This window comes from Lactuca serriola, chromosome 4 (assembly GCF_051521515.1).
Source record: "Lactuca serriola cultivar US96UC23 chromosome 4, Lser_US96UC23_V15, whole genome shotgun sequence".
In the NCBI taxonomy this organism is placed as follows: Eukaryota; Viridiplantae; Streptophyta; class Magnoliopsida; order Asterales; family Asteraceae; genus Lactuca; species Lactuca serriola.
Genome location: NC_136411.1, coordinates 103770629 through 103796154, shown reverse-complemented (window position 1 = coordinate 103796154; position 25526 = coordinate 103770629). Strand labels below are relative to the sequence as shown.

General features: G+C 38.0%; 1 protein-coding gene across 1 annotated transcript; it reads left to right on the top strand.

Moving 5' to 3' along the window:
- Nucleotides 1-19876: 19876 nt before the first annotated feature.
- Nucleotides 19877-22608, top strand: SCL13 (SCARECROW-like 13). Its single transcript, XM_079039583.1, has 2 exons — nt 19877-20023; nt 20744-22608. The coding sequence occupies exon 2, from the start codon at nt 20856-20858 to the stop codon at nt 22485-22487; it is 1632 nt and encodes a 543-aa protein (XP_078895709.1). The 5' UTR covers nt 19877-20023; nt 20744-20855; the 3' UTR covers nt 22488-22608.
- The last annotated feature ends 2918 nt before the right edge of the window (nt 22609-25526 follow it).

Genomic DNA, 25526 nt, shown 5'->3' with positions numbered 1-25526 from the left:
AACGATCGATTTTGAGTAAAACATGCTGTAGAAACTGCTTCAGCCCAAAGATATTGATAAATATGTGAGCATCGTTCTTGTTGCTTCACAAAGAGAACGATTTCTTCTTTCAACTACACCATTTTTTGTGGTGTATATGGTGAAAAAAAATATGAGAAATTCCTTTATCCGTTAAGAACGAATCAAGAACATTGTTCTTAAATTCAGAGCCATTATCACTCTTGATTTTTCAAACTTTCTTCCTTAAGCTTGTTTCTATTTGCTTGATGAAATCAATCATTGTTTATGCTACTTCAGATTTTAACCTGAGAAAATAAACCCAAGTGAATCGTGAAAAATAATCAACAATGACTAAAATGTACCGTTTCTTGTTGAGTGTTTCAACAGTTGATGGTCCACATAAGTCAATATGAAGAAGTTCCAACAGTTCAACAATGTTCGAATCTATGACAATTGGATTTCCTTGAAGATGTTGTTTTCCTTGTTCGCAAGCTGCACATAAATTATCATTGTCAAACTTTAAAACAGGTAAACCTCGAACAAGATCATTTACCACAAATTTGTTTAGATTTCGAAAATTCAAATGAGAAAGCCTTCGATGCCATAACCAGCTAACATCTGTTGGAGCTTTTGAAAGTAAGCACACTGACGGTTTCCGAACAATTGGTTTGATGTTGAGAGTGAACATGTCACAATGTCTCTTAGATTTTAACAAAACCTCTTTTGTTTCGACATTTGAAATGATTCTTCCTTCTTCATTGAAAACCACTTGATTGCCAGTGCCCACAACAAGTTGCGAAACAATCAAGTTATCTTGAAGACCTACGACATAAGCAACTCGGTTGACTGTAAACTTCCTATTCGTGATTTACCATAACCTTTCACTTGACATTTGTGATTGTTTCCAAACTTCACGACTCCTACATTATCCAAACTTCTGAAGTCTCGTAAATTTTCCTTCTTTCCAGTCATGTGACGCGAGCAACCACTATCTATATACCATTTTTTATCATATTGATCGTCACATAAAACCTATAATTAATGGAAGATTTTAGGTACCCAAGGCTGTTTGGGTCCTTGGTGATTAGTTTGAAAAATAGAGTGTAAACTTGAACTTAAGACCCAATTTCGAACTTTTGAATTGAAACTATCAATTAAGTCCATGTCATGAGTTAAAGTCTCAGAAACATAAACTTTCGAAGATTTAGGATTGTCACTGACATTCTCCTTTTTCTTCTTAGTTAGATTCTCAAAATTCTTCACTTTCGAAATTGGTCGCTGTAACGCCCGGGTTTCGGGGCTAAGCAATTTTAACAATGTAATAGTTTAGGTCAACTATTGTAACTTTTTTTGAAGTAATAAAGATGAAATATTTGAGTATTATGTGAATTATGTGTATTTATATGCTTATTATTTAATTATAAATGTATAATTAATAAAGAATAAAAATAAGCGTCAAAATTAAAGTGTGAGATAAACCCGATATCTCTACATAAAGTTGTAGTGGTCGAAACAAGGATTTCGGGAATATAAAGAACACCGAAATCCGAGTTATAACGAAGAAGTTATGACCCGTCGAAGTTTCGTGATGAAACCGGCACGATACCGGGAAGCGTAAATAGTGAATTTACGATAGAGCGATATTTAGCCTTAGCGATCTACACGAAAGTCGTAGAATATGTTAAACTAAGAACATTGATAAAAGTAACGCCCAAATCTGACTTTGTATGAAGAAGTTATGAGAATTTAACGGACCGATCCTGTCCCGACATGTTAACAATATAAAATTTGAAATCGAGTCAAAATTAGCCGACGGAGTCTAAACAAAAGTTGTAGAGTACATTCCCACCTTCGCGTGGATATAAATAACGTCGAAAACGGAGCTCATATAAGGAAGATACGAATTTTCGAAGTTGCAACTTGAATTTGCGAAGCTGGTGCAATGGGTGATGACGTGGATCGATCAGGGCCGTAGCTTGCTGATCACGGTCTGGTCTTCGAATTCGGACACCTGGCCTCACTATGCCTCGCATACGAGAGGAGCGCACCGCGTCCGAGTACGCCCCGCGTCGGAAGAAGGCTACGCCCAACGGACTTCGGATTGAGAGGTTCCGGAACATGCCACGATGACCCATCCGAGGAGCGCCATCTGTTATCCTTATCCGAGCCACTACGCCCAGCGTAGGTCCGAGGTACGCCCAGCGTACCGAGTCCTCGTAGGCTATAAAAAGGCAGCGAGGGCAGCCATTTTTCTGGCACCAAAACTCACACTCTCTCTCTCTAAGAACTTTCTCTCTCTAGCCCCTTTTGAGTCCCCTAAGCCAAGGTAAACCCCCTAGCACCCAAAGGAAGCCCCAAGGCTCCCGGAGTCCCGAGAAAAAGTGTCGTTTGGTTTCGAAATGCTGCTCCAAATAAAGTTCCGGTTTTCTTTAAAATCCGCTGTAAGTGAGCTACGCTTACACAATTTTTAATATAGCTTTCAAATAATTATAGGAATGTTATTAGGTCCTTAAAATAATTATTTGGGCTATTATTATGAGTTATATTGAGTGTTATTAACGCTTATATAATAATAATAATAGTCAGACTAATTAATTTGTCGCGGTTATCGTTAGACTAAACCCTAGTGGTATTGGTACTAGGTTTTAACAAAGGAAAATTGTTTTGAGAGTATCGAAGCGCTGTCCGAGTGCTGAGTCACCACCTTTCAGGTGAGTGCATAGTTACTTTCAACTTACACATAGATATGAAGTATTTTATATAAATTACATGCTATGTGTGCATATTACCTGAATACTTGCTATCATATGTTGGATGAACATTTTTATACATGTTTTCAATGATTTAAACTGTATATGTATTTTATATCTACGATAAATGTTGGGGTAGAACATGGGTAGATGTAATAGTTGTTGTGTGATAAAATGAAATAATGAGAGGCCTCGTTATAGATGTTATTGATGATCTAGTCATCTAGCAGAGTATAAATAAGGACCACATACTATTCTAGACAGTCCAGTGGAACACTAGCAGGCTCGCAACCTGTAGGTGTTTATTTGAATTGTGTGTTTATTTGAACTGTGTGCTCACCAGATGTACTCCATCCCCCACATGGTTGCCTTAAGGACATTTATTGCTGAGGAATCCCCTTAGCAGTAGTGTCCATCCCGATGAGAGTCCTTAGACTAGGTCCCTTGTGTTAGATGTTTTAGGGACGTAAAGTGAGGATAACGGGAACGGGTAATCGGGTTTGTTTGGTTTGATAAAGCTAATAAACTTATTTATTGTGGGTTAAAAAACCCTATGTGCTCACCAGGCTCCCAAGCCTGACCCACTCAGTTTCTTGTATTACAGGTAGTGGCACATGAGCATAGATGTGATGTCTTGGGATGAGAGATTAATGGATTTTAGGCATGTAAATATGGAATAATGTAGTAAGGCCTATATTATATTGTTTATGCTTATGATCCGTATCGAACATGACATCCTGAGTCTTTTTAATGAAATACATTTCTACGGAAATGCTTTTGATAAATCTTTATCATATATTGTTTTGGGACAAATTCCGTAACACTTTTATTTAAAATATTACTCTGATTTTTAAACAAAGCATAAACAAAATCGGTCTTTTATGGTCGTAAAAATGGGGATGTCACAGTCGCCAAGTTTGAAGAAACAGATTATATTCTTTCGAAGAAGAACTTCCACTTGAAGATTTATTCAAATATTTCTCATAGGCATCTTTGAGTTGTTGTTGAGAAAATTTTCCAGATTGGTAGATTTTGTCTTTGCCTTCAAGCCAATGATCTAAGTTGTTCATATCTGAATAACCCTTAATGTATGAAACTTTCGAAGGTTGTTTCACAGATGGATTTAGAAAGTTTGGTTTTTTTGGAGTGAATTTTACATTTGGTTTTGTTCGAACATTTTCAAACTTTCGATTTGCAACATTTGAGTGAAAACCTGTTTTCGAAGAAAATCGATTTTGAAAATTCGATGATTTTTGTGTAAAAGAATTTTGTTTTGAAAAATGATATTGTGAAAACCTTTGTGGATTGTGGGTTGTAAAATTCCTTGATGGTTGAGATGTAGGAAACTTCTTTGTGTGATCATGTTGATTAAGATTCCGAGACAAAGATTTGGTTGTTTGAGATTTAAATTTCGTAGAATTTTCTGGTGGTAGTGATTGAGACAAAGACTTTTGTGTTTGAGTAGGATTTTTCTTAATATTTAAATTTGTTAAAGACATTGTCTTAATAGATTTAGACATTATCTTTTTAGTCTTTTTCTTTTTCAAATCATTTGGTTTCTTACGATTATCAATAACTTGCCAAAAAAATTTCTTTCTTGCTTGACTTTTCGAAACTCCGTTTTCTTTCGAAATTTTTTCAATTAGTTCCTTAAAATCTTGCAAATTGATTTTAACCATTTGATTTGTTTCAACAACATTTTGTTTTGAAACTTCTTTTGAAATTTTTTGTTTTTCAACCCATTTTCGTTGTGATTTTTGTCTTTGAAAAATGTAGGAATTCTTTGTGAGATTATTTTCGACGGTGCTATGATTTAAAAAGAATCCTTCATCTGATGTTTTCTTGTAATCTTCTTCGACTATCTTGTTAAATTCCAGTTTAATGTTATTATTATTCCCAACAATGACAAACACTTGATTGGGAAAGATGATATCATCTGAGCACTTGAAATTTGGATACACAACCATATTTGTTTCAAGATAATGATCACCTTTTTTAGTCAACACTTTGTCGAAATTTTCAGTATCTCCATACACTTGATCCACAACAATTCAAGGAATGATTGTTTCTTTCGAAACATTCTTTTCTGACTTTGAATTTTTTGAAACCTCATCCTCGTGCTCATCATCACTACTATCAGTTTGACTATCTCTGACACTCACATGATAGAAATCATAAACTTTCAAAGTAGAGGGTTTGTCAGTGTCAATCTTAACCATCGAATCATTACATATTTCTTTGCCTTTAGACTTAGATGTGACATTAATGACAGACATTTGAGAACAATTGACACCTTCTCTTCCTCAATTTCACTGATTTCGCTAAAACTATCAAAATTATCTTCGATATCAACGAAATTAGATTGAGAGTTAGATTTCGAATTCTCAGTTCTTTTAAAATTTTTTATTTGTTCACTTTTGGTCAATGTGTCATTCACAATTTCAACAAGTTCATTAGCATCAAGATATTCATCTATTTTAACAATACCATAAGAAAAATCGATTATCAGGAACTCTGTCAAATTCAGCTATGGTTTTTTCACAGTCATAAGATATGCTATCAACCTTTTCTCTTTCGAAAGTTAGAAAAGGTAATAACTTCCTATGTTGTTCTTTGCTTATATTAGATGAATGATGCAATGCAGTTAATTTCGCATATATACGTTTAGCAGAATTACAATAGATGTTCCTTTGTGCTTATAACATCCTTACATCATTGTCCAAATTTTCCCTATCACAACTAAAATTTTTCAATTGAAGTTCTAGATACTCAACCCTCCTTCTTTTCGAATCCAACAACTTTTGAGTCTCTAGCAATTGTATACTATATTTCTTAGCCTCGATACTAGCAGACACAACAAGAGTATCGAAATAAGCCAAAATATCATCAAAAGCATTTATCTCAGAATCATATGCTTGTAAAGGAATATTAAAAGATTGAAGAATAGAACGTACCTTGGTAGTCATTAGTGATTTATCTCCACTCTTGGTCACGAAAGAACGACCAGTCACCACTTCTTCATCTTTTTCCACGAACCTTGCATACATTGTACCATGTGTAGGATTACACATCTCCTCATCATCTGACCCAAATGACCAGATTTGATAAGTTCCATCATCTTCACCTTCACCTATAGCAACTAAAGACATACCCTTTGCTTTTGCTCGAACTTCCTCTAGACGTTCGTCATAGTATGATTCGTTTTTCACCTTGTTCTTCTTTTCATCCTTCTTTCGAAGCATACAGTCATTAGCCATGTGATTTGCATTGTGGTAATAATAACAATCGATTCCAGAGTCACCTTTGAGCTTCTTTTCAACTTTTGCATCATCAACCTTCACATCATTCTTTTCGACCTTTTTCTTATCATCACTCACAACCTTTTTGACAAAACTTCCTTTACCATCATTTGGTTTTGACTTTGGATTAAAAGGTTTCTTGAAAAACTTCTTTACTCTGTTGTTAGAGTAAAATGCAACTGCCTCATCGTCAGGATTCATCAAAAATCCTTCTTCATTAGAATTCTCTTTCTCAAGTGTCTCCTTCTCAATAACTTTCGAAACCAAAGCTAATGGACCTCCCAGAACCAATTTTGTCTCCTCAACTATTTCATTAACTTCTCCTTCGTGAGTCTTCAACAAGTTGTATAGATCATTCAAGGTTGAATTATCGAAACTCTGCTGAATTTCCACCATCATGCTAACACTTCTCCATTCCTTGTGAAGTCCCATAATGAATGCGAGATTGAACTCCATGGTTGACCTTGTGATTCCATAATGATTCCATTTGTAAATGAGTTCGTTCAAGCGATCATAGTATCCTTCAATGGATTCACCATCTTTTTGTTTGAAATCTTTCAACTCAACCAAACATTGTTTCACAGAATTAATCTTTGTTTTCTCACTTCCTTGAAACTTCTCTTTGAGAGTATTCCAGATTTCTTTAGCAGTTTTACAACCACGCAGATAGTTGTAAACAACAGGTGGAAATGCACCTTGCAGTTCCCTCATGCATCTTTTCTCATTGTTCTTCAGCCTTGTAGATTTATCACTAACAGATTGAGTTGAACCAGATGAACCAATGTTCTGAACATTCGAAGGAGGATGAACATTTCCAGTAATGCAATTCCAAAGCTCCTTGTAACATCCGGATTTTCAGGGATATTATTGTGTAGTTTGATCTTGTGATTAAAGAAGAGACTCGACGAGTTGAGGGTCCAACTCGCCGAGTCGAACCGGGTTTTTCTCGTGGACTCGACGAGTCAGAGGAGGGACTCGCCGAGTAGGCGCTGATTAGAGAAACCCTAATTTCGGGGTTTGGGACCTATTTAAAGGCACTTATGGCCTCATTTGCGGCCACCCTTTCCCTGGAAGCATACCCTAAAGGTCATTTGAGCTAGAAAGTGAGAGAAAATCTATCTTGGGATTTTTAGTGCATCATTTGAGAAGAAGAGAAGGAGATCAAGCAAGGATCAAGAGTGGGAAAGTTGGATCTAGTGATAGATCGTCCACAGCTTCTGAGGAAGGTAAAAGTCTACACCTTTCTCATTATTGTTGGTTAGATCTCATGTGTTTGGAGTTCTAGGGCTTTTACCACCTTTGGTTTGGGGCTTTGAGTAAAATGGATTAGCTAGAAGCCTAGTCCTCAGATCTGGACCTTGTGAGGTCCCTAGAGTCCAAAGGTCCCAAATTTATTCATCCATATGAGGGTTGTTGTGCTTAACACCTTAAGAAGGGCTTGTTTTGGCATTTTGAGGCATTTATGCCATGCATGAATGTAAAGGTTGAGACTTTATGTGTCTCTGGTGTCTAAAAAGGCTAGATCTAGGGTTTGGGATGAGAGATCTGACTTTGGATGTCTGAATGAGGAATCAGACCGAGGGGACTCATCGAGTCCATGAGTTGACTTGACGAGTCAGTGGGGGTTTGTCCCGATGAGATTGAGCATGCGATAGCTCGACGAGTTGGGGGTCAACTCGACAAGCTGAGCTGGACCTTTCACGAGACTTCTGAGGATGTAAGTGGACTCGACGATTTGCATGAGTGCACTTGACGAGTCGGGTCAGACATGAACTGTTGACTCGAGATTGACTTATGTTGACTTTGGGGGTTGGTCAACATGAGTAAGGGAGACCATGGAGGGGTAAAATGGTCTTTTATCCAACTCAAGAGTTAGAGAGAGAAGAATATCCCTCATTTATTAGGGACGTGTTAAAAGTATTGATTGAGATATTCATCTTTTGTGCTAGGCAGAGGCTAGTTCAAGTTTCAAGTGTGAGGGTATTTACTTGCTGCTTGTCAGGTGAGTCTTCTCACTATACTTTACCTAGAGTGGTAATTAGAGTTATGTAACAGAGTATTTGTATGCTATTTATGTGATGTGATGCACTGCATTATTTCTATGTGATTTATGCTGTGTGTGTGTGTGTTTCAGAGTATACAGAGTGATGACCGAAAGGTCCACAAAGTTAGGACAAGAGGGTCCATAGAGTTAGGACCAGAGGGCCCACAGAGTTATAGCCTCGAGTGGATAATATGTGTTGTATGTAGTATTTTGGGGAACTCACTAAGCTTCGTGCTTACAGTGTTATGTGTTATGTGTTTCAAGTTTTCAGATTAGCGGGACGGCACCGACTTGATTGTACACACCAGAGGAAGAGTTATGTTTTGAGGATCATGGATTATTAATTATTCAAATATGGAGTTATGTTTTGAAAATTGAACAAACGAGATTGTTTTACAAGTGTTATGAAAAGTATTGATTTTAAAAATGAAAAAATTGCTTTAAACTTTCACGTCATTACAAGTTCGTATCAGAGCCTTGGTTTGAGGGATTCGGATGTACCTTCGGGTATATCTGGACTCAAACTGAAGAAATGAGGAAAAATTTCAAAATAAATGATTTTCTAAAACAAGCAAGAGTTTCTAAGAGAAAAGCGGAAGGATCAGTGTGTACAATCAGCCAGAGCCCGATCAGTGATTTCCCAAAATACCATTACTTTTGAGTTATGAAGTATGTTATGAGATATTATGTATGCTAGAGATAGGCTAGGTATTTCATATTTTAGGACTAGAATGGCCTGATTTGTGATGCCTTAGCCTAGGAGTTGTTGTTATCTGTGACGCACTCTCGAGTATGTTTTAAGTAAAGAGTAATAAGCAGGAATCCTATGTAGAGATGGATGTGGGTAGAGGAGTAATCTAGGAGAGATACCTAGATGAGCATTGTGAAGCCTACCGAGAGAGTAGCTAGACACCTGCGGGGGGTAGAGTTGCAGAGTTCGAAGATATCTTTTGAGTATGAGTAGAGCTAGAGGAGTTATCACTTAGAGTGGGTTATATGTGTTTATTCGATGCCCGAATGTTGCTTGCTTCGTGCTTTGTGGAACTCCTGATGATGGGAGTCAGCTACCAAGTGAATGTGATGATATTCAGGAGGTAGATGACTGGCATCATAAGGAGTTTCTCAGCAGCTGATGGCGGAGAAGTGTGAGAACCTAGGAAGAGCCTAGGAAGTGGCATTAGTCAGATGAGTATGCTGACATAGTAGAGCATTGGTGATGAGAAGGTTGAGCAGCTACTTAGGGAATCTGGGATGGTCCGTGTAGAGAGTATGGGTAGATGTGGCAGGTAGTATGGGCCCTTACTACTAAAAGCAGAGGACCCATACTCGATGCAGGGAGTATTCCAGAGGTTCGAAGTAGCAGATCGAGAGGCGATGTCATGGTTCGAGTACAATGATGGGTAGCAGATCGAGAGGTGATGTCATGGTTCAAGTACCATGATGGGTAGCAGATCGATAGGCGATGTCATGGTTCGAGTACCATGATGGGTAGCATATCAAGAGGTGATGTCATGGTTCGAGTACCATGATTGGTAGCAAATCGAGAGGTGATGTTATGGTTCGAGTACCATGATGGGTAGCAAATCGAGAGGTGATGTCATGGTTCAAGTACCATGATTGGTAGTAGATCAAAAGGTGATGCCATGGTTCGAGTACCATGATTGGTGGCCGATTGAGAGGAGATATCGTGGTTCGAGTACCATGATATGTGATGGTTAGTGCTTCTGGTTTCACCGGTTATCCAGCAGTGATTATCTAGACTAAGGTTGGATATGAAAGAGTATGGGTCCAAAAGGCCAGGATGAACGAGTTTTAGTGGAGCATCCCTTGGTAGGGAAATTGAGTTAGCTACAAGGGATTGTTGGTGATATGCCAATAGAGTCGCAAGACTCAGAGTTGAGAAGGGACAGTGCGTTATGGAAGAATACGGTCTGAGCTGGGCAGCCGACTGATAGTAGAGATGTCACCTTTGTGACCCAAGTAGTGCTATTTTCGTTTCCTGGGGGAGACGTAAGAGGTGTTGAGATTTCAGTTTCTGAGTTGGAAGTGAGCACTGTGGGATCACATTGATGATGATCTTCAATCAGAGTAGCTGGCAGTAGGTCTGTCGTGAGGGAATGATATAGCCTGAGCAGGTTGTCAGTAGGGACTGAGATGGTCAAGGACCAGGATACACCCTATTTGAGCATGGTAGGGAATGTGTTAGCTGTAGCATGGAACGATCAAGAGGAGTATATCAGGGCAGTGACTCTTTTTGTCTATGATGGGTATCGAGAGTGGAAGTGGAGTCTTTGCTCTTATGATGAGTGATTTGATAGAGCGTGGTTGAGGAGTCGAGGATGAAGAGAATGATAGTTCATTATTTCCAGACTAAGAGTCAGAGTTAATACTGGACAGTTGGGGAGGTCCGGTGATGGGAGGGTGTGAGTTTCTGAATGACTAGAGACAGTCATGATGGGAAGTTCTGAGGATTTCATCTGAGATTGGGGTTATTTGGGGTTGCTTGATCTCTATCGGGAGATCATTAAGCGTACGTAGCACCTTCCAGGAGTAGGTGCGATGTTTCTGGTGGGAATAGTCTATGGGATAGATTGTTGATGCATCAAATGATGATGGTTCAAACCCTGAGTGGGGGAGAACCGGGTATTCTAATGAGAGAATCAGAGGTTCGTTCAAGAGCGGTTAGAGAACTGGATATAGAGACCTGTGGTACGGATTCAAAATACTAGTGTTATTGGTGTTTAAAAGTTTATGCATGAGGCTCGTGCTCATGAAAGGATGAGTGTCACCACGGTCGGTGGCCGTTGGTCAGGGAACTTGTGGTGGTTAGAAATTCTTCGAGGTGGTTTGGCTGGTAAGGTTAGTTTGGCGATTGGGAAATTCCAGTCCGATGTATGGGCTGTTATATGTAGTTTGGGAAGAGAAAATATGAAATTAGACAACTAACCTCAGGGTCGGTCAGTGTATTCTTGCATGAGTTTTGAGCAATAGAGGAGGGAGTTTCGGAAGGTTTTCATCATGTTCCGAGTCATTATCGATTCATCAGTGTTTCGTTTGAGATTTGGGATACTCCGAAGTTGCGCGTTGTGTGAAATGAAGGATAGTTATGATATCCTGAGGGAATGCTTTGAGGTATCCGTGTATAATGTCATAAGTATGGGATCGGTGGTTGAGGCAAGACATCGTGATGTTCTGCGATGGTGTTCCGTGGTATCCGAGTATGACGCCCTAAATTCTGAATTATTTTTAGATTCTTGAGTCTGAGGCGGCAAGTGGTGAATCAAGTATCTACGGTTCCAGTGGGAGCCCTTCGGGTATTGACATCAAGAAGGATCATTTAAGAAGGTGGATTGCAGCAGGGAAGGGTGTTTTGTTATGGCGGTTGTCGTCAGATATCATGATGCATAATTTGGATGAGTGTGGGTACCTATCTATGTTAGTCCGCAGAGCATGAGTTAAAGGACGCAATGTGGTGTTAAGGTGAGTATGAGACTGTAGGATGATAAGAGAAAGCGTTGCTAGTCAGCGAGAGGGTGTTGTGATACTGCGGGGATCCGTAGTACTCACTAGTCTACGAGAGGGTGTTGTGATACTGCGGGGAGCTGTAGTACTCACTAGTCAGCGAGAGGGTGTAGTGGTACTGCGGGGAGCCATAGTATTCACTAGTCAGCAAGAGGGTGTTGTGATACTGCGGGGAGCCGTAGTACTCACTAGTCAGCAAGAGGGTGTTGTGATACTGCGGGGAGCCGTAGTACTCACTAGTCAGCGAGAGGGTGTGGTGATACTGCGGGGAGCCGTAGTATTCACTAGTTAGCGAGAGGATGTTGTGATACTGTGGGGAGCTGTAGTATTCACTAGTCAGTGAGAGGGTGTGGTGATACTACGGGGAGCCGTAGTATTCACTAGTTAGCGAGAGGATGTTGTGATACTGTGGGGAGCTATAGTATTCACTAGTCAGTGAGAGGATGTTGTGATATTGCGGGGAGCCGGAGTACTCACTAGTCAGCAAGAGGGTGTTGTGATACTGCGGGGAGCCGTAGTATTCACTAGTCAGCAAGAGGGTGTCGAGGTACTACAGGAAGCCGTATTATTCGCAAATCAAAGCATGATGCAGAGGAGTGATAGGCTTGGGTAGCCTTATTATTGAGTTCTTGGGGACCTGGAGCGAGACTGTGGTCTCTTTCATGATCATGAATCGTTATATTCTGAGTTAAGGTGTGGTTATCACAATCAGAAGGAATTGGGGAAGTGATGTACGCATGGGTTGCGGGTCATGAGTCATGAGTGGAGTGGTTCATAAGGACAAGTGGTTCCAATTCTGGGTCAGACCAGACTCTCGAGTATGAGTTTGGCTCTAGTGGTGCTTTGAGTAGGTGAAATGAGATACTAGATTCTGAGATGAGTCCCAAGTTGAGGGGTATTGTTTATCAGCTGATGTCTTAGACATGTGTAGGTCAACAATCGGGTACGGGAGGTATCGCAGGGCGCATGTATCTAGGGAGTAGTGTTCGACAGAGGTCGAGGGTGAAACGATTTATTGGGATTGTGGTATTCGTTGGGGTAAAGAGAGCTTCATGACTTGTGTGTCACCGGGCTGAGATTGTTGATTATGAGAAGGAAATCGGTGAAACATTTTCGGGTCATGTTATGGGTGACCTTTGGAGGTTCAACGGTGGAGTCAGGGGTTGACTTAGTGGCCAGTATTGAAAAGGTATATGAGAAACGAAGTTGGGGCTTACGAATGTGATGTCCAAGGACACGTCTGAACGGGTATGGTTTTTAGCTGTGTCTGAGGGTAGAGTGTTAAGGATTCTTTGTTCGGATGGATTCTGATAGTGGTTTTGTGAATGAGCCCTATTAAGGAGTGGACCCTTCCGTTTCTTCGGGCGTGATTCAGATCTTTTAGCATGTTGGTATGAGTGAGCGGTATCCGATTGTTGGATTTGGTCTTGTGAGAATCAGAGGATCAATGAGTTATCAGGGTTTGATATTCGAGGAGCGAATATCATGGTGATCGCTTGAGTAGGTGGTATGGCGGCGGGTTAGGCCACTAGAGCTTCTGGATAGTGGGAAGAAGTATATTAGCGATAGAAGAGTTGGTTCAGATCTGGTCTTGGGAGTGTTGTGGGGTTTAAGGTGTCCATAGAGAAAGATATCGGTGTAGTATGACATCCTTTCGGTGGTGCCTTTTGGGTTGATGATTTCATTATGTCAGTGGTTAAGGAGTGATTTCGTGGGCGAAATATAATTCAAGTGGGGGAGAATTGTAACATCTGGATTTTCAGGGATATTATCGGGTAGTTTGATCTTGTGATTAAAGAAGAGACTCGACGAGTTGAGGGTCCAACTCACCGAGTCGAGCCGGGTTTTTCTCGTGGACTCGACAAGTCAGAGGAGGGACTCGCCGAGTAGTCACTGATTAGAGAAACCCTAATTTCTGGAGTTTGGGACCTATTTAAAGGCACTTATGGCCTCATTTGCAGCCACCCTTTCCCTGGAAGCAAACCTTAAAGGTCATTTGAGCTAGAAAATGAGAGAGAAGCTATCTTGGGATTTTTAGTGCATCATTTGAGAAGAAGAGAAGGAGATCGAGCCAAGATCAAGAGGGGGAAAGTTGGATCCAGTGATAGATCGTCCAGAGCTTCTGAGGAAGGTAAAAGTATGCACCTTTCTCATTATTGTTTGTTAGATCTCATGTGTTTGGAGTTCTAGGGCTTTTACCACCTTTGGTTTGGGGCTTTGAGTAAAATGGATTAGCTAGAAGCCTAGTCCTCAGATCTGGACCTTGTGAGGTCCCTAGAGTCCAAAGGTCCCAACTTTATTCATCCATATGAGGGTTGTTGTGCTTAACACCTTAAGAAGGGCTTGTTTTGGCATTTTGAGGCATTTATGCCATGCATGAACGTAAAGGTTGAGACTTTATGTGTCTCTGGTGTCTAAAAAGGCTAGATCTAGGGTTTGGGATGAGAGATCTGACTTTAGACGTCTGAATGAGGAATCAGACCGAGGGGACTCGTCGAGTACATAAGTTGACTCGACGAGTCAGTGGGGGTTTGTCCCGATGAGATTGAGCATGCGATAGCTCGACGAGTTGGGGGTCAACTCGACGAGCTGAGCTGGACCTTTCACGAGACTTCTGAGGATGTGAGTGGACTCGACGAGTTGCATGAGTGCACTTGACGAGTCGGGTCAGACATGAACTGTTGACTTGAGATTGACTTCTGTTGACTCTTGGGGTTAGTCAACATGAGTAAGGGAGACCATGGAGGGGTAAAATGGTCTTTTACCCAACTCAAGAGTTAGAGAGAGAAGAATATCCCTCATTTATTAGGGTCGTGTTAAGAGTATTGATTGAGATATTCATCTTTTGTGCTAGGCAGAGGCTAGTTCAAGTTTCGAGTGCGAGGGTATTTACTTGATGCTTGTCAGGTGAGTCTTCTCACTATACTTTACCTAGAGTGGTAATTAGAGTTATGTAACAGAGTATTTGTATGCTATTTTTGTGATGTGATGCACTGCATTATTTCTATGTGATTTATGTTGTGTGTGTGTGTTTCAGAGTATACAGAGTTATGACCGAAAAGTCCACAGAGTTAGGACCAAAGGGTCCATAGAGTTAGGACCAGAGGGTCCATAGAGTTAGGGCCAGAGGCCCACAGAGTTATAGCCTCGAGTGGCTAATATGTGTTGTATGTGGTATTTTTGGGAACTCACTAAGCTTCGTGCTTACAGTGTTATGTGTTATGTGTTTCAGGTTTTCAGATTAGCGGGACGGCACCGGCTTGATTGTACACACTAGAGGAAGAGTTATGTTTTGAGGATCATGGATTATTAATTATTCAAATATGGAGTTATGTTTTGAAACTTAAAAAAAGAGATTGTTTAACAAGTGTTATGAAAAGTGTTCATTTTAAAAATGAAAAAATGCTTTAAACTTTCACGTCGTTGCACTCCTCATCCAGTCCATTCAAATAATCCTTCATTTGATCAGCCCACTGATCATAATAATTCAGAATTAGCTTAGGAATCTTCGTTGAAGATCCTAGCAGATGAGAAAAAGAGGTCATCGTATTCATGTTAAAGTTCGCCATGAAAGTACGTACGTGATTTTCAGAAAAACTTGATAAATTTCACAGATGAATGAATGAATTGATCAGGAATTCCAAATCAATCACTCGACTAAACAAATCAATTACAGAATCAAATCACAACTGAAGATCAGAGATGATTTTCAGAACCAAAAAGTGCAGAAACTTTTAAATCAAAATCGCGACTCAAAAACTTATGATTCATAATGAAAATCAGATCATTGCAGTATGATTCCTGCTCTGATACCAATTATAGATGTGATTAATCGAGTGTATGAAAGAAATCAGAGTAAAACAATGTAATTGGAACACGAGAAGTAAATAAGATTTGGTTTCAGCTCATTTATACTTTCAACATACAAAGAGAGTGTTAGATAGAATCACACCAAAAGTTCTATCTATCTCAGAGTACATCTCCTATTTATAGGAGTACTGAAAGTATACAAAAAATACTAAGGACTCGACATTTAGACTTCGTAACTAAAATGCCTTAGTAAATAAATTACATAATATTCGAAACTGACTCAACAAACTTCGACACATTACAACATATTTGACTCAACAATAACTCAAAAAAACCCTAACCCTAATCCATGTTGGTGATTTTGGATCCATTTTAGTGTTTTGGTGGCTAGAAGAAGAAGAAGGAGAATTTCTAGAGAGTTGGTACTACAAGGAGGTTTCATCATCATCATCTTGTGCACATTTTACACCATGGTAAGTGTCCAAGATCTAATCTTTATGATCTTAAATTGCTAGATCTAAGTTATAAGCTCCTTTTTGCATGTTTATGATGGATTACATGCTTGGGATCCATAAATTTGGCAACTTTATGGATCAATGAGTCGTTCTCTATGATTTAGTCTTATGGATCTAAAGTATGGTTATAATTTATGAATTTTGTTTGAGTTTGGGGCTATTTCTTGTCATTTTGACCTAAGATGGGTTTAGGACATGCTTGGGGCATGCATGTCAATCAAGTAATCGTTTTTATTGGCCTTTAGAGTCCTTGTTAGCTTCTGGAAGAATTAGGATTAAAAGCTTAATGGATTAAGGACTTAAAAGTTGGATTTTAGCCTTAGACTGTTCTTAGGACGTGAGAAACAAGGTCTCATGACGTGAGAAGCATTTGGTCCCATTTTTGGTTATCTGATTGAGGCTCACGACGTGAAGGCAGCCCATTGACTTTTCTTTGGGTAAGTTGCCTAGGTTGAGTAATGATGAGTTGGGATCTAATTAAGTGGGTTCTCACGATGTGATCAAGGCTGGTCACGATGTAAGATGTGGTTTTGGGCCTTGTTGGGCCATTTTGGGCTTTGAGTTGCCATCTTGGTCTTTTGTGTGATTGGGTTGGGCCTTGGTATTGGGCCAAATAAGAAAATGGTAAAATGGTATTTTACCCTTTTGGAAGTTGATTTATGGAGTGGGCCTCAGATTTTGGATTATCGGGATAATTATTGATTAATATTGTATTTTGTTAGTTGGCGCGAGGTTATCCGGTTCAGCAACCTGAGCAGGCATTTGATTATCAACGGATTGAGGTGAGTCTTTCCTCACTGTACTTACGGGATGAAGGCACCAAGGCCAACCCTTTGGATTTGATATCCTATTATATGTATGTAGACTGTTTATATGTTTATTTGCTATATCGGCACATATTCTTAGTGGTTGAGGCTTTCCTGCTATGTGCGTGAGCCAATAGACCGGGGGCATTCCAACCCGATGGTTGATTGGGCTGAGGGTATTCCATCCCAAGGATGACTGGAACCGTTCTATATATTTACATTCCAACCTAAGGTATTCCATCTCGATGGATGACTAGACCCGGAGGTTGACTGGGCCTGTGGGTATTCCAACCCGACGGTTGATTGGACCCGACATATTTTGGTATTCCAGCTCGATGGTTGATTGGACCAAACATGCTTATGATACGAGGGTATTCCATCTCGAGGATGACTGGGCCCATTGTAGATATGCCTGGTATTCCAGCCCGATGCTGATTGGGCCAGGCATGAGTGTTTGTGCATGTGATTTGTTTGTGTGGTGGTATTTTGGGAGAACTCATTAAATTTCGTGCTTATAGTTTTGGTTTATGGTTTCAGGTACTTCGGAGGACCGTGGAAAGGCGAGTGCGTAACTATACACGTCCTTGGTTTTACGACTGATTGAATCTAGGGAGACTCGGATTTTAAATAATTTTTTAGAAACAATGATTTTGTAAACACTTTTATTAGTAAATGGGTTGTTTGAAATGTTTAAATTTGTTGAAATTTTTGGGATGTTACAGATTTACGAGACTATCTTTGTAGATTTACTCTAAACCATCTTGAAGCTAGAACATCTTCTATGGAATTATGAAAATGGATGCAAGAAATATTCTAAGATAACAAAAATATAAGGGCTTTTAAAAAAAATAAAGTTGATGTTTAATCCGAGAAAATAAATAAATGTAAGGGCTAAATCAACAAACATAAAATAAAAAATGTAAGACATAAATAGAAAAATAAAAATTGTAAGTGCTAAATCATGAAAAACTGAAAAAGAAATATATAAAAAAAATTTCAGAAAAAAAATAAAGTTGAAATTTAATCCTGAAAAAAACCGCTAATTGTTTTTTTTTTTTTTTTGGATTAATCCATAAATAAATATATCTTTATCTGTTTCATAAAATAGTTGGAATCTTATTTTTTAAAAAATAAAAATTTTAATGTTAAAACTTGATAAAAGTCTATTTTAAAATTAGGTACAACTTTGGATTTACCAAGTTATATGAAGTTTATACTTCAAACTTGTCAAACTCCCAGAACATTCATGTCAATAAAAAAATTACATTGTTTATATATTAAAAGTTGACTTGTCCTCAATTGCTTGTCAAACAATAAAATTTATAATTTAGATCTTAGGCTGAAGTATGCAAATCATATTCTTTACTCAAGAAACGCTATGCTTGTCTCTTCCGTATTAGTTGCACAATCGGTTGACTACATATAGCATACCTACAACATGTAAATTAATTAAACATTAAAAGTTTAATTAATTATTTGAAATATCTTATGAATGCAAAATAATTATTATCAATATCTTATAAAAAGATACCTAATACAAATATGTAAATTAATTAAACATTAAAAGTTTAATTAATTATTTGAGATATCTTATGAATACAAAATAATTATTATCAATATCTTATAAAAAGATACCTAATACAAATAGGGGTGATAAAAAACTGAAACCAAATATCTAACTAAACAAAATGATGTTTGGTTTGGCATATCGGTTAATTCAATTTTATTAACCGAATAATGTTATTTTATTCTGTTTAGTTTTGGTTGAATTCTTATAATTTTGGTTAAACCGAAAAACCAAATAAAACAATATAATTAATATATATATTTATAGTTTATGTGTATGAATTAATATTTTATGCATAAATTTATAGATTAGTTACTAAAAAGATTTTAATAATTAATTATTTAATTATTAACTATAATAAATTTATAAATGTTTTATATTTTATATTAAAAAACAAGAACCAATTGCCTAAATGTCAATTAACTCATGGTTAATTCTTTCATCTTCGTATACAATTAAATATAATATGTAATATATTAGTGTATTTTCTTCATTTGGTGAAAATTTAGTAAGTTTTTATTCGTTTAGTTTAATATTTAGTTTACGTGTGAAATTTTATTCGGTTTAACCGGTAAACCGAACTGAATAAACTGAAACCGCTTAAACTGAACATTATTTGATTTGGTTATGGTTAAATTTAAGATATAAAAAACCGAAAAAACCGAACCAATTTAACTAAAAACCGAAAAAAGCAACATAATAACACACCTAAATACAAGAATAATAAAAAACATATATTACTTAGAATATCACAATATGATCATTGTCCATCACAATGTATTTGGGATAATCATCTACCAAATAATGATTGTAACATGTGGGATGGTATTGTTCTTCTATTTTTGTACTTTATTCACTTTTCTGAGCCTATTTATTCTAAGTATTTATATAAACAATTATTCAATGCAAGAACGAAAATTTGCTATTTTTACCAAGCAAATTAAATTTTTATGGATACAAAATATGCTCAATTTATCAGTTATCACCGATTAGATCTATGTAAATCAATATCACTATGATATAAGCTCCTAGAAAACTTAGTGCAGTTGGTTGCCGAATAACATAGTTACACAAATAGTTAAAAGCTAAAATATTTACAACCACAATATAAAAGTTTTATTTCCAGTTCATACTATATTTTTTGCCATTTAGACAACAATGAATGTAACACGATACTACTTAAATGAGATAGTAATATACTAATAATCACTTGAAGAATGCTTCTTTAGCCAAAAAAAAAAAGTAAGTAAGAACAATGATACGTATATTTGAACACGTTATAATCATTTTTTTACAAGAAAATTACATAATCCATAATAAAAACATAACATCCAAAAACCAGACATGACTCATAAATCAGGTTTCATAATATATAGAAAGTGGTCATGACTCCATGATAGGGTACTTGAAATGGCAAGTCTTCTCCAATCATATTCACCTTAAAAAGAAATGTAAACCCATCCAAAGTCACTTCCACAGTTCGGAGTGACCATGACCAAATATTTTTGGTAATATTAGAAATGTGCAGGGGTATTTTCGTCAGATAAAAAGTTCTCTCTCATCCCTTACAGCATATTTATGTACTAAATTCGTCATCATCATCTAGAAATACTCCACCATTCAACATTCAACAAGAGTCAGACTCTCTCGTTTCCTCTCTCTCTCTCTCTGAAAAATAATCAAATCTTTGAACAATCTGAACATCTAAAGGTATGTTTTGTTGAAAAAACTTTATACTATCAATTCAATGTTCCAATCATTTTCCCCGATTTTGTTCTTCATATTTATGCATGATTTCTTTAGTCTTTGATGGATTTCTGATTGATTTAACAAGCTTCGGGGTATAATTTGTTCGACTAGTTTGATGATTCATGAATTTGGGTAGATGGGGTTTTGTTAAATCATCTTAATTTAGAATTATATGCCTTAATTTCAAATCTTGTATTGATAATTTCTTTCTGTTATCATAATTAGGCTTCTTAATTCTTATATATTGGCACAACAGGATTTGTTTTGAAGAACATGAATTACTTCTTCTCTTTCTTCTAATTTGATCATTAGGATTTTGTTTTCCTTCTTTGATTTAATAAAGTTAATTTGGCTTTACGTTTCTCTAAATACGCGTTTTCGTGGGCGATTTTATCAATAGGAAACAATGCAATTTTTTTTAGTTGTAATTATCCCCATTAAAATTAGGGTTCTTTAGGATCATGGTACTATAATCCATTTCAACAATTTTCATCCATATCAAAATTACCACAAGGGTTTTAATTTAGATAATATTTGGTCCTTTTTATAGCAGTATTTCACTATTTCTGATACCATGATGCTTCTAGATGCCTGTATCATTACTCTTCCATAGATTCGAGATTTATTAATTATCTTTCGTCATCTGCAAGCTTCTCATTTCTCGAAACTTTTTGAATTCAGGAAAAACAGCTATCATTGAAGCCAATCTTATCGAATCAGATACCATGCACGCGATCTAATTATACCAAAAGTTAAAATTTTGTCACTTGATTCGCCGATTTTCTTACATTAAATGCAAACATCCCAGAATCCTCGAAGCTCAGGAGCTGCCATTCACCAGTTGTATCACCAATCAGACCAGATCGAACCCTTCCGTTTAACCGGTTCCCGTTTCCAAATCTTGAACAACAATGGCTACCCTGGTGACACTGTCACCAGCCGCCACCAAGAAACCTCCATTGTTTCCGGCAACGCCTTCAACGACCAATTCTTCACCTTGGAATCATCTCCAGCACTAGAAATCTACAATTCACCATTCACCAGCGTCTCATCAAACACCCGGAGCCCATTTTCCCCACAAGGCTCTTCCCAATCATGCGTATCAAATCTCCACAACTCATCACCGGAAAACACATACGGGTCACCCATTAGCAATGAGCAATTTATAAGAGATGTGGCAATGGAACTACTTGGAGAATCCGATTTTGAAGATGGGTCAATCACAAGCTCCTTTCAAAACGTCAATAAGAACAATAAATTGCTCCAAATTGGAATTTCAAATCTTGATTTGAAACAAGCCCTCATCTTATGTGCTCAATCGATGGATGATGGTGGAGCTAAAGAAATCACCGAAACTCTCATGGAACATATTCAAACCAAAGTTTCAGTAACCGGTGACCCGATTCAACGATTAGGCGCCTACATGCTCGAAGGCCTTCGTGCCCGAAAACTCTCCTCGGGATCCGCAATTTACAAAAAACTAAAATGCTACGAACCAAGCCCAAAAGATCTCATGTCTTACATGTCAACCCTCTACCAAATTTGCCCATATTACAAATTCGCATACACGTCAGCAAACGTTGTCATCAAAGAAGCATTCCAATACGAAAACCACGTCCATGTCATCGACTTCTTAATCGCACAAGGCAGTCAATGGGTCCAACTCATTGAAGACCTGGCTCGGCGGCCTGGCGGTCCGCCGAGCCTACGAGTCACCGGCGTTGATGACGGTGACTCGTCTTATGCGCGAGCCGGTGGGCTCGAGAAGGTCGGCCAACGGCTCGCGCAAGTCGCAGAGGCGAACGGGGTTCCGTTCGAGTTCCATGCGGCCGCAATATCAGGAAGTGAGGTCAACTGGGTAAACCTTAGGGTTTACCAGGGTGAAGCCCTAGCGGTTAACTTTCCTTACATGTTGCACCATATGCCGGATGAGTCGGTTAGCACGGTTAACCACCGTGACCGGTTGATACGGTTGGTTAAAAGTTTGTCTCCAAAAGTTGTTACACTTCTTGAACAAGAATCGAACACGAATACTTCCTCGTTTTCAAAACGGTTTGAAGAGGCTCTTGAGTATTACACGGCTATGTTTGAGTCGATTGATGCGAAGCTTCCGAAGAACATTGAGTTACCACGGGGCGACAGGCGGAGGATTAGTGCGGAAGAGAATTGTGTGGCTCGTGATATGGTGAATATAGTGGCGTGTGAGGATACGGACCGTGTGGAAAGACATGAGCCGTTGGCTAAGTGGCGGTTTCGGTTTCAGGCGGCTGGGTTCACGGCTAGCCCGATTAGCCATGCGGTGGTTCAAGCGGTTCAAGGGGTTTTGAGCGAGTATAGTGAGGGGTATAGGCTTGGTGAGAGAGATGGTGCGCTTGTTCTTGGGTGGAAGAATCGGCCGATGGTAACTTGTTCGGCTTGGAGGTGATTAGTAATGATTAGGGTTAATTTTGTGTAGGATTGAAGATGTATAATAATAATAATAATAACAACATGTATTATTACACACTGGTTTTGTATTAAAAGATATTTGAGAGTTTATTTTTGCATGTAATGTCTTATGATTTTGCTTGTTGGTGATACTTTAACATACCGTTGTGTATTTATTTGATTTATATGATGTATTTTATCTACGAGTTAGTAGTTATGATCGCGCAACATCCAATGCCTTTGAAGCTTTCCTAGTGTATTTTTAACGATTTATTCTGATATTAAAAACATTTGGTTGTTAATACTAGAATAGTTCTACTAATCTAGAGAAAAGGTCAAAAGAGAGTTAAGTTCTTTGAAGAGTTTAAAGAACTTTTTGACGCTGCCACATTTACGATGGCTCTGTATGTTGTCGCCAAAAGTGGAAGCAGCGTTGCTAGAAGTCAGCGACAACAATCTTCTGTTTTTTTTTTATCGGTTTCCTACTTTAAAAACAAAAGTTTATCGAGTATAAATTTATGATTATTTACTTTTATATAATAGTTAAAATTCAAACAAAAACAAATATAGATGGTCCAAAACTATAGTAAGAACCGAAATCGGCCCAAAACATCAGCAATAATGGTCCAAAAACAGCAGCGAAATTCCACCAAAACAGCAACAAAATTTCAGCAAAAATTAAACTTTCAGGCGTTGATTACAAAGTACAAACCCGCAGAATGTTAATTTGATAAGTTTTTTGTTAAATGGAATTAATAGACAAATAAATCAAACTTGTAAATTACCACATAAATGACCAATGAGTAAATGTATCGACAAATCAAATTCTCGAGCTCTAACATATTTTGCAAGATCTACAATAAATCAAACTTGGTTTTTAAGGTTTACTCAAATTTGGTCCAACTTTCAAAACAGTTCCAAAGTTCTCCTTAGGTTCGATTTTCTTTGCATATTTTGTCCATTAACACCATAAAAAATAACAATTAACTTTTCTTTTGGTTGATGTTTTTTATTTTTAGTTTTGTTATTGTTTTATATTGAGTCCCCGACCACCAACACTTTGGTCATGTAAATCGGGGAATATCTTTGAAGAGACGAAAGATTTCCGTCTTCTTGTTTTTGGGGTTTCATTTGTTTGTGTAATTCGGGGAATACCTATGAGGACTATTGGCCTTACGAAATGAACTTGGCTCTTTCTCAAATGTTCCATAAGAAAGCGAGAAAAAAGTGTTACGAAGTCATCAAGGCCCTTATGGCGTTAAAACTGAAAAAGGGGAATTTGTGCGTGATCATGTGCAAAAGAAGCAGAGAAATATAGAGACTTGAGAACCTCAATGTAAATATCGACAAGGAGTCACTCATTGGTATGGTCTTTAACTCCATAGTCCATTGCAAACTGCTGAAGCTGGATTGAAGAAGTGTCATTCGAATAGTTCTGCAAGTGCCCTGGTCATGGTTATTCAACAAAGAAAGGGAAAGAAAAGGAAGGCTTATTCCCAAACCAAGTGGAAAGGGAAAACCCACATTGGAGAGTCCAGTGGTGGGTCAAAGGGAAATGTCAACTTTGATACTCCTCATGTCAGTGATCCGAAAGAGGTTGTTTGGTTTCATTATGTCTACAAGGGACATTGGAAAAGAAGCTGCCCCAAGTACCTACAAGAAGTAAGATAAGAAAAGAGCAAAGTGTTTTGGCTTTGCACTCACATTTCAAATTCTTGGATCCTTGATACAGGATGTGGTTTCCATCTTTGTTCTGATATGCAGGGACTAAGGGAAAATGAAGAGGTCGAGCATGGGAAGTCGAACCTGATCATGAGGAACAGACATACATTGACTGTTATTGGGATTGGGACTTTTGAGCTTATGTATGATGATAGTGTTAGGGTTAATTTAGACAATTGTTGTTATTTGTCGGAAATGACAAGAAACATAATTTATTTTCATGCTTTATTTAGACAAGGTTATCATTATATGTTTGACAATAATGATGGTGTGATTTTAGTTTATAAAAGTGGTGTTTTATTTTCAGATCTTATCCTTGTAATGACGTATATGAAATGGTTGTGTATGTGTGAATGAACTTGGCAATAATGTATTTAATATTGATTCTTCTAGTGGTTTAGAGAAGGCATGCTTATGGCATTGTCGTCTTGGGCGTATTAACAAGAAATGCAACACCTAACTCCAAAAGTATGGAGTGTTGGAATCATTTGACCTAAAGTCGGATGATGAATGCAAGTCTTGTCTATTAGACAATATGACTAAGTCACATTTCATTTGAACTTGTGAAAGAGGTGAAGGAATGTTAGACCTTGTCCATACTGATGTATGTGGTATTTTTAGGTTTGCCACAAGGGATGTTAATCGCCACAACTGACCCCTCTTAGGACACCACAACTTAATGGTGTATTTGAGAGGCAAAATCGAACCTTGCTTGACATGGTTCGTTCCATGACGAGTCGTGCTTCACTCCATATATTATTCTGGGGGTATGCCTTAGAGACAACTACCCATATCCTCAATCTTTTTCCTACCAAGAAGGTTGCCAAAATTCCTCATAAAATGTGGACAGCGAAACCACCCTCACTCATATATATCAAGGTTCGGGGTTGTGAGGCTCTCGTTAGGCGCGAGAGCAAGATAAATTGGAACCCAGAGCCGAGAGGTGTATTTACATTGGTTATCCATAAAAGTCGTTTGGATACTTGTTCTATAGACCTTTTGATAATTGGTCTTTGTAGCTCGAAGATAAGTCTTTCATGAGAGAGAAAGAGAGAGAGAGAGAGAGAGAGAGAGAGAGAGAGAGAGAGAACTCATATGTAACATCCCAAAAATCATGATAAAATTTTTCATTTTTCAAAACCAAACCAAAAACCATAAATGTTTACAAAAAATAGTTTCCAAGGCCAAACTCACAGATCAGAGTATCCCAAAATCAAATCTCATAAAACCTAAAGGATGTGTACGATTAAGCATATGCATTAACCCGATCATATGAAGTACCTGAAACATAACACTTAAACTGTAACCCAATGCT

Coding starts and splice junctions, on each gene's coding strand:
- SCL13 (XM_079039583.1), top strand. CDS start 20,856: ATGCAAACATCCCAGAATCCTCGAAGCTCAGGAGCTGCCATTCACCAG.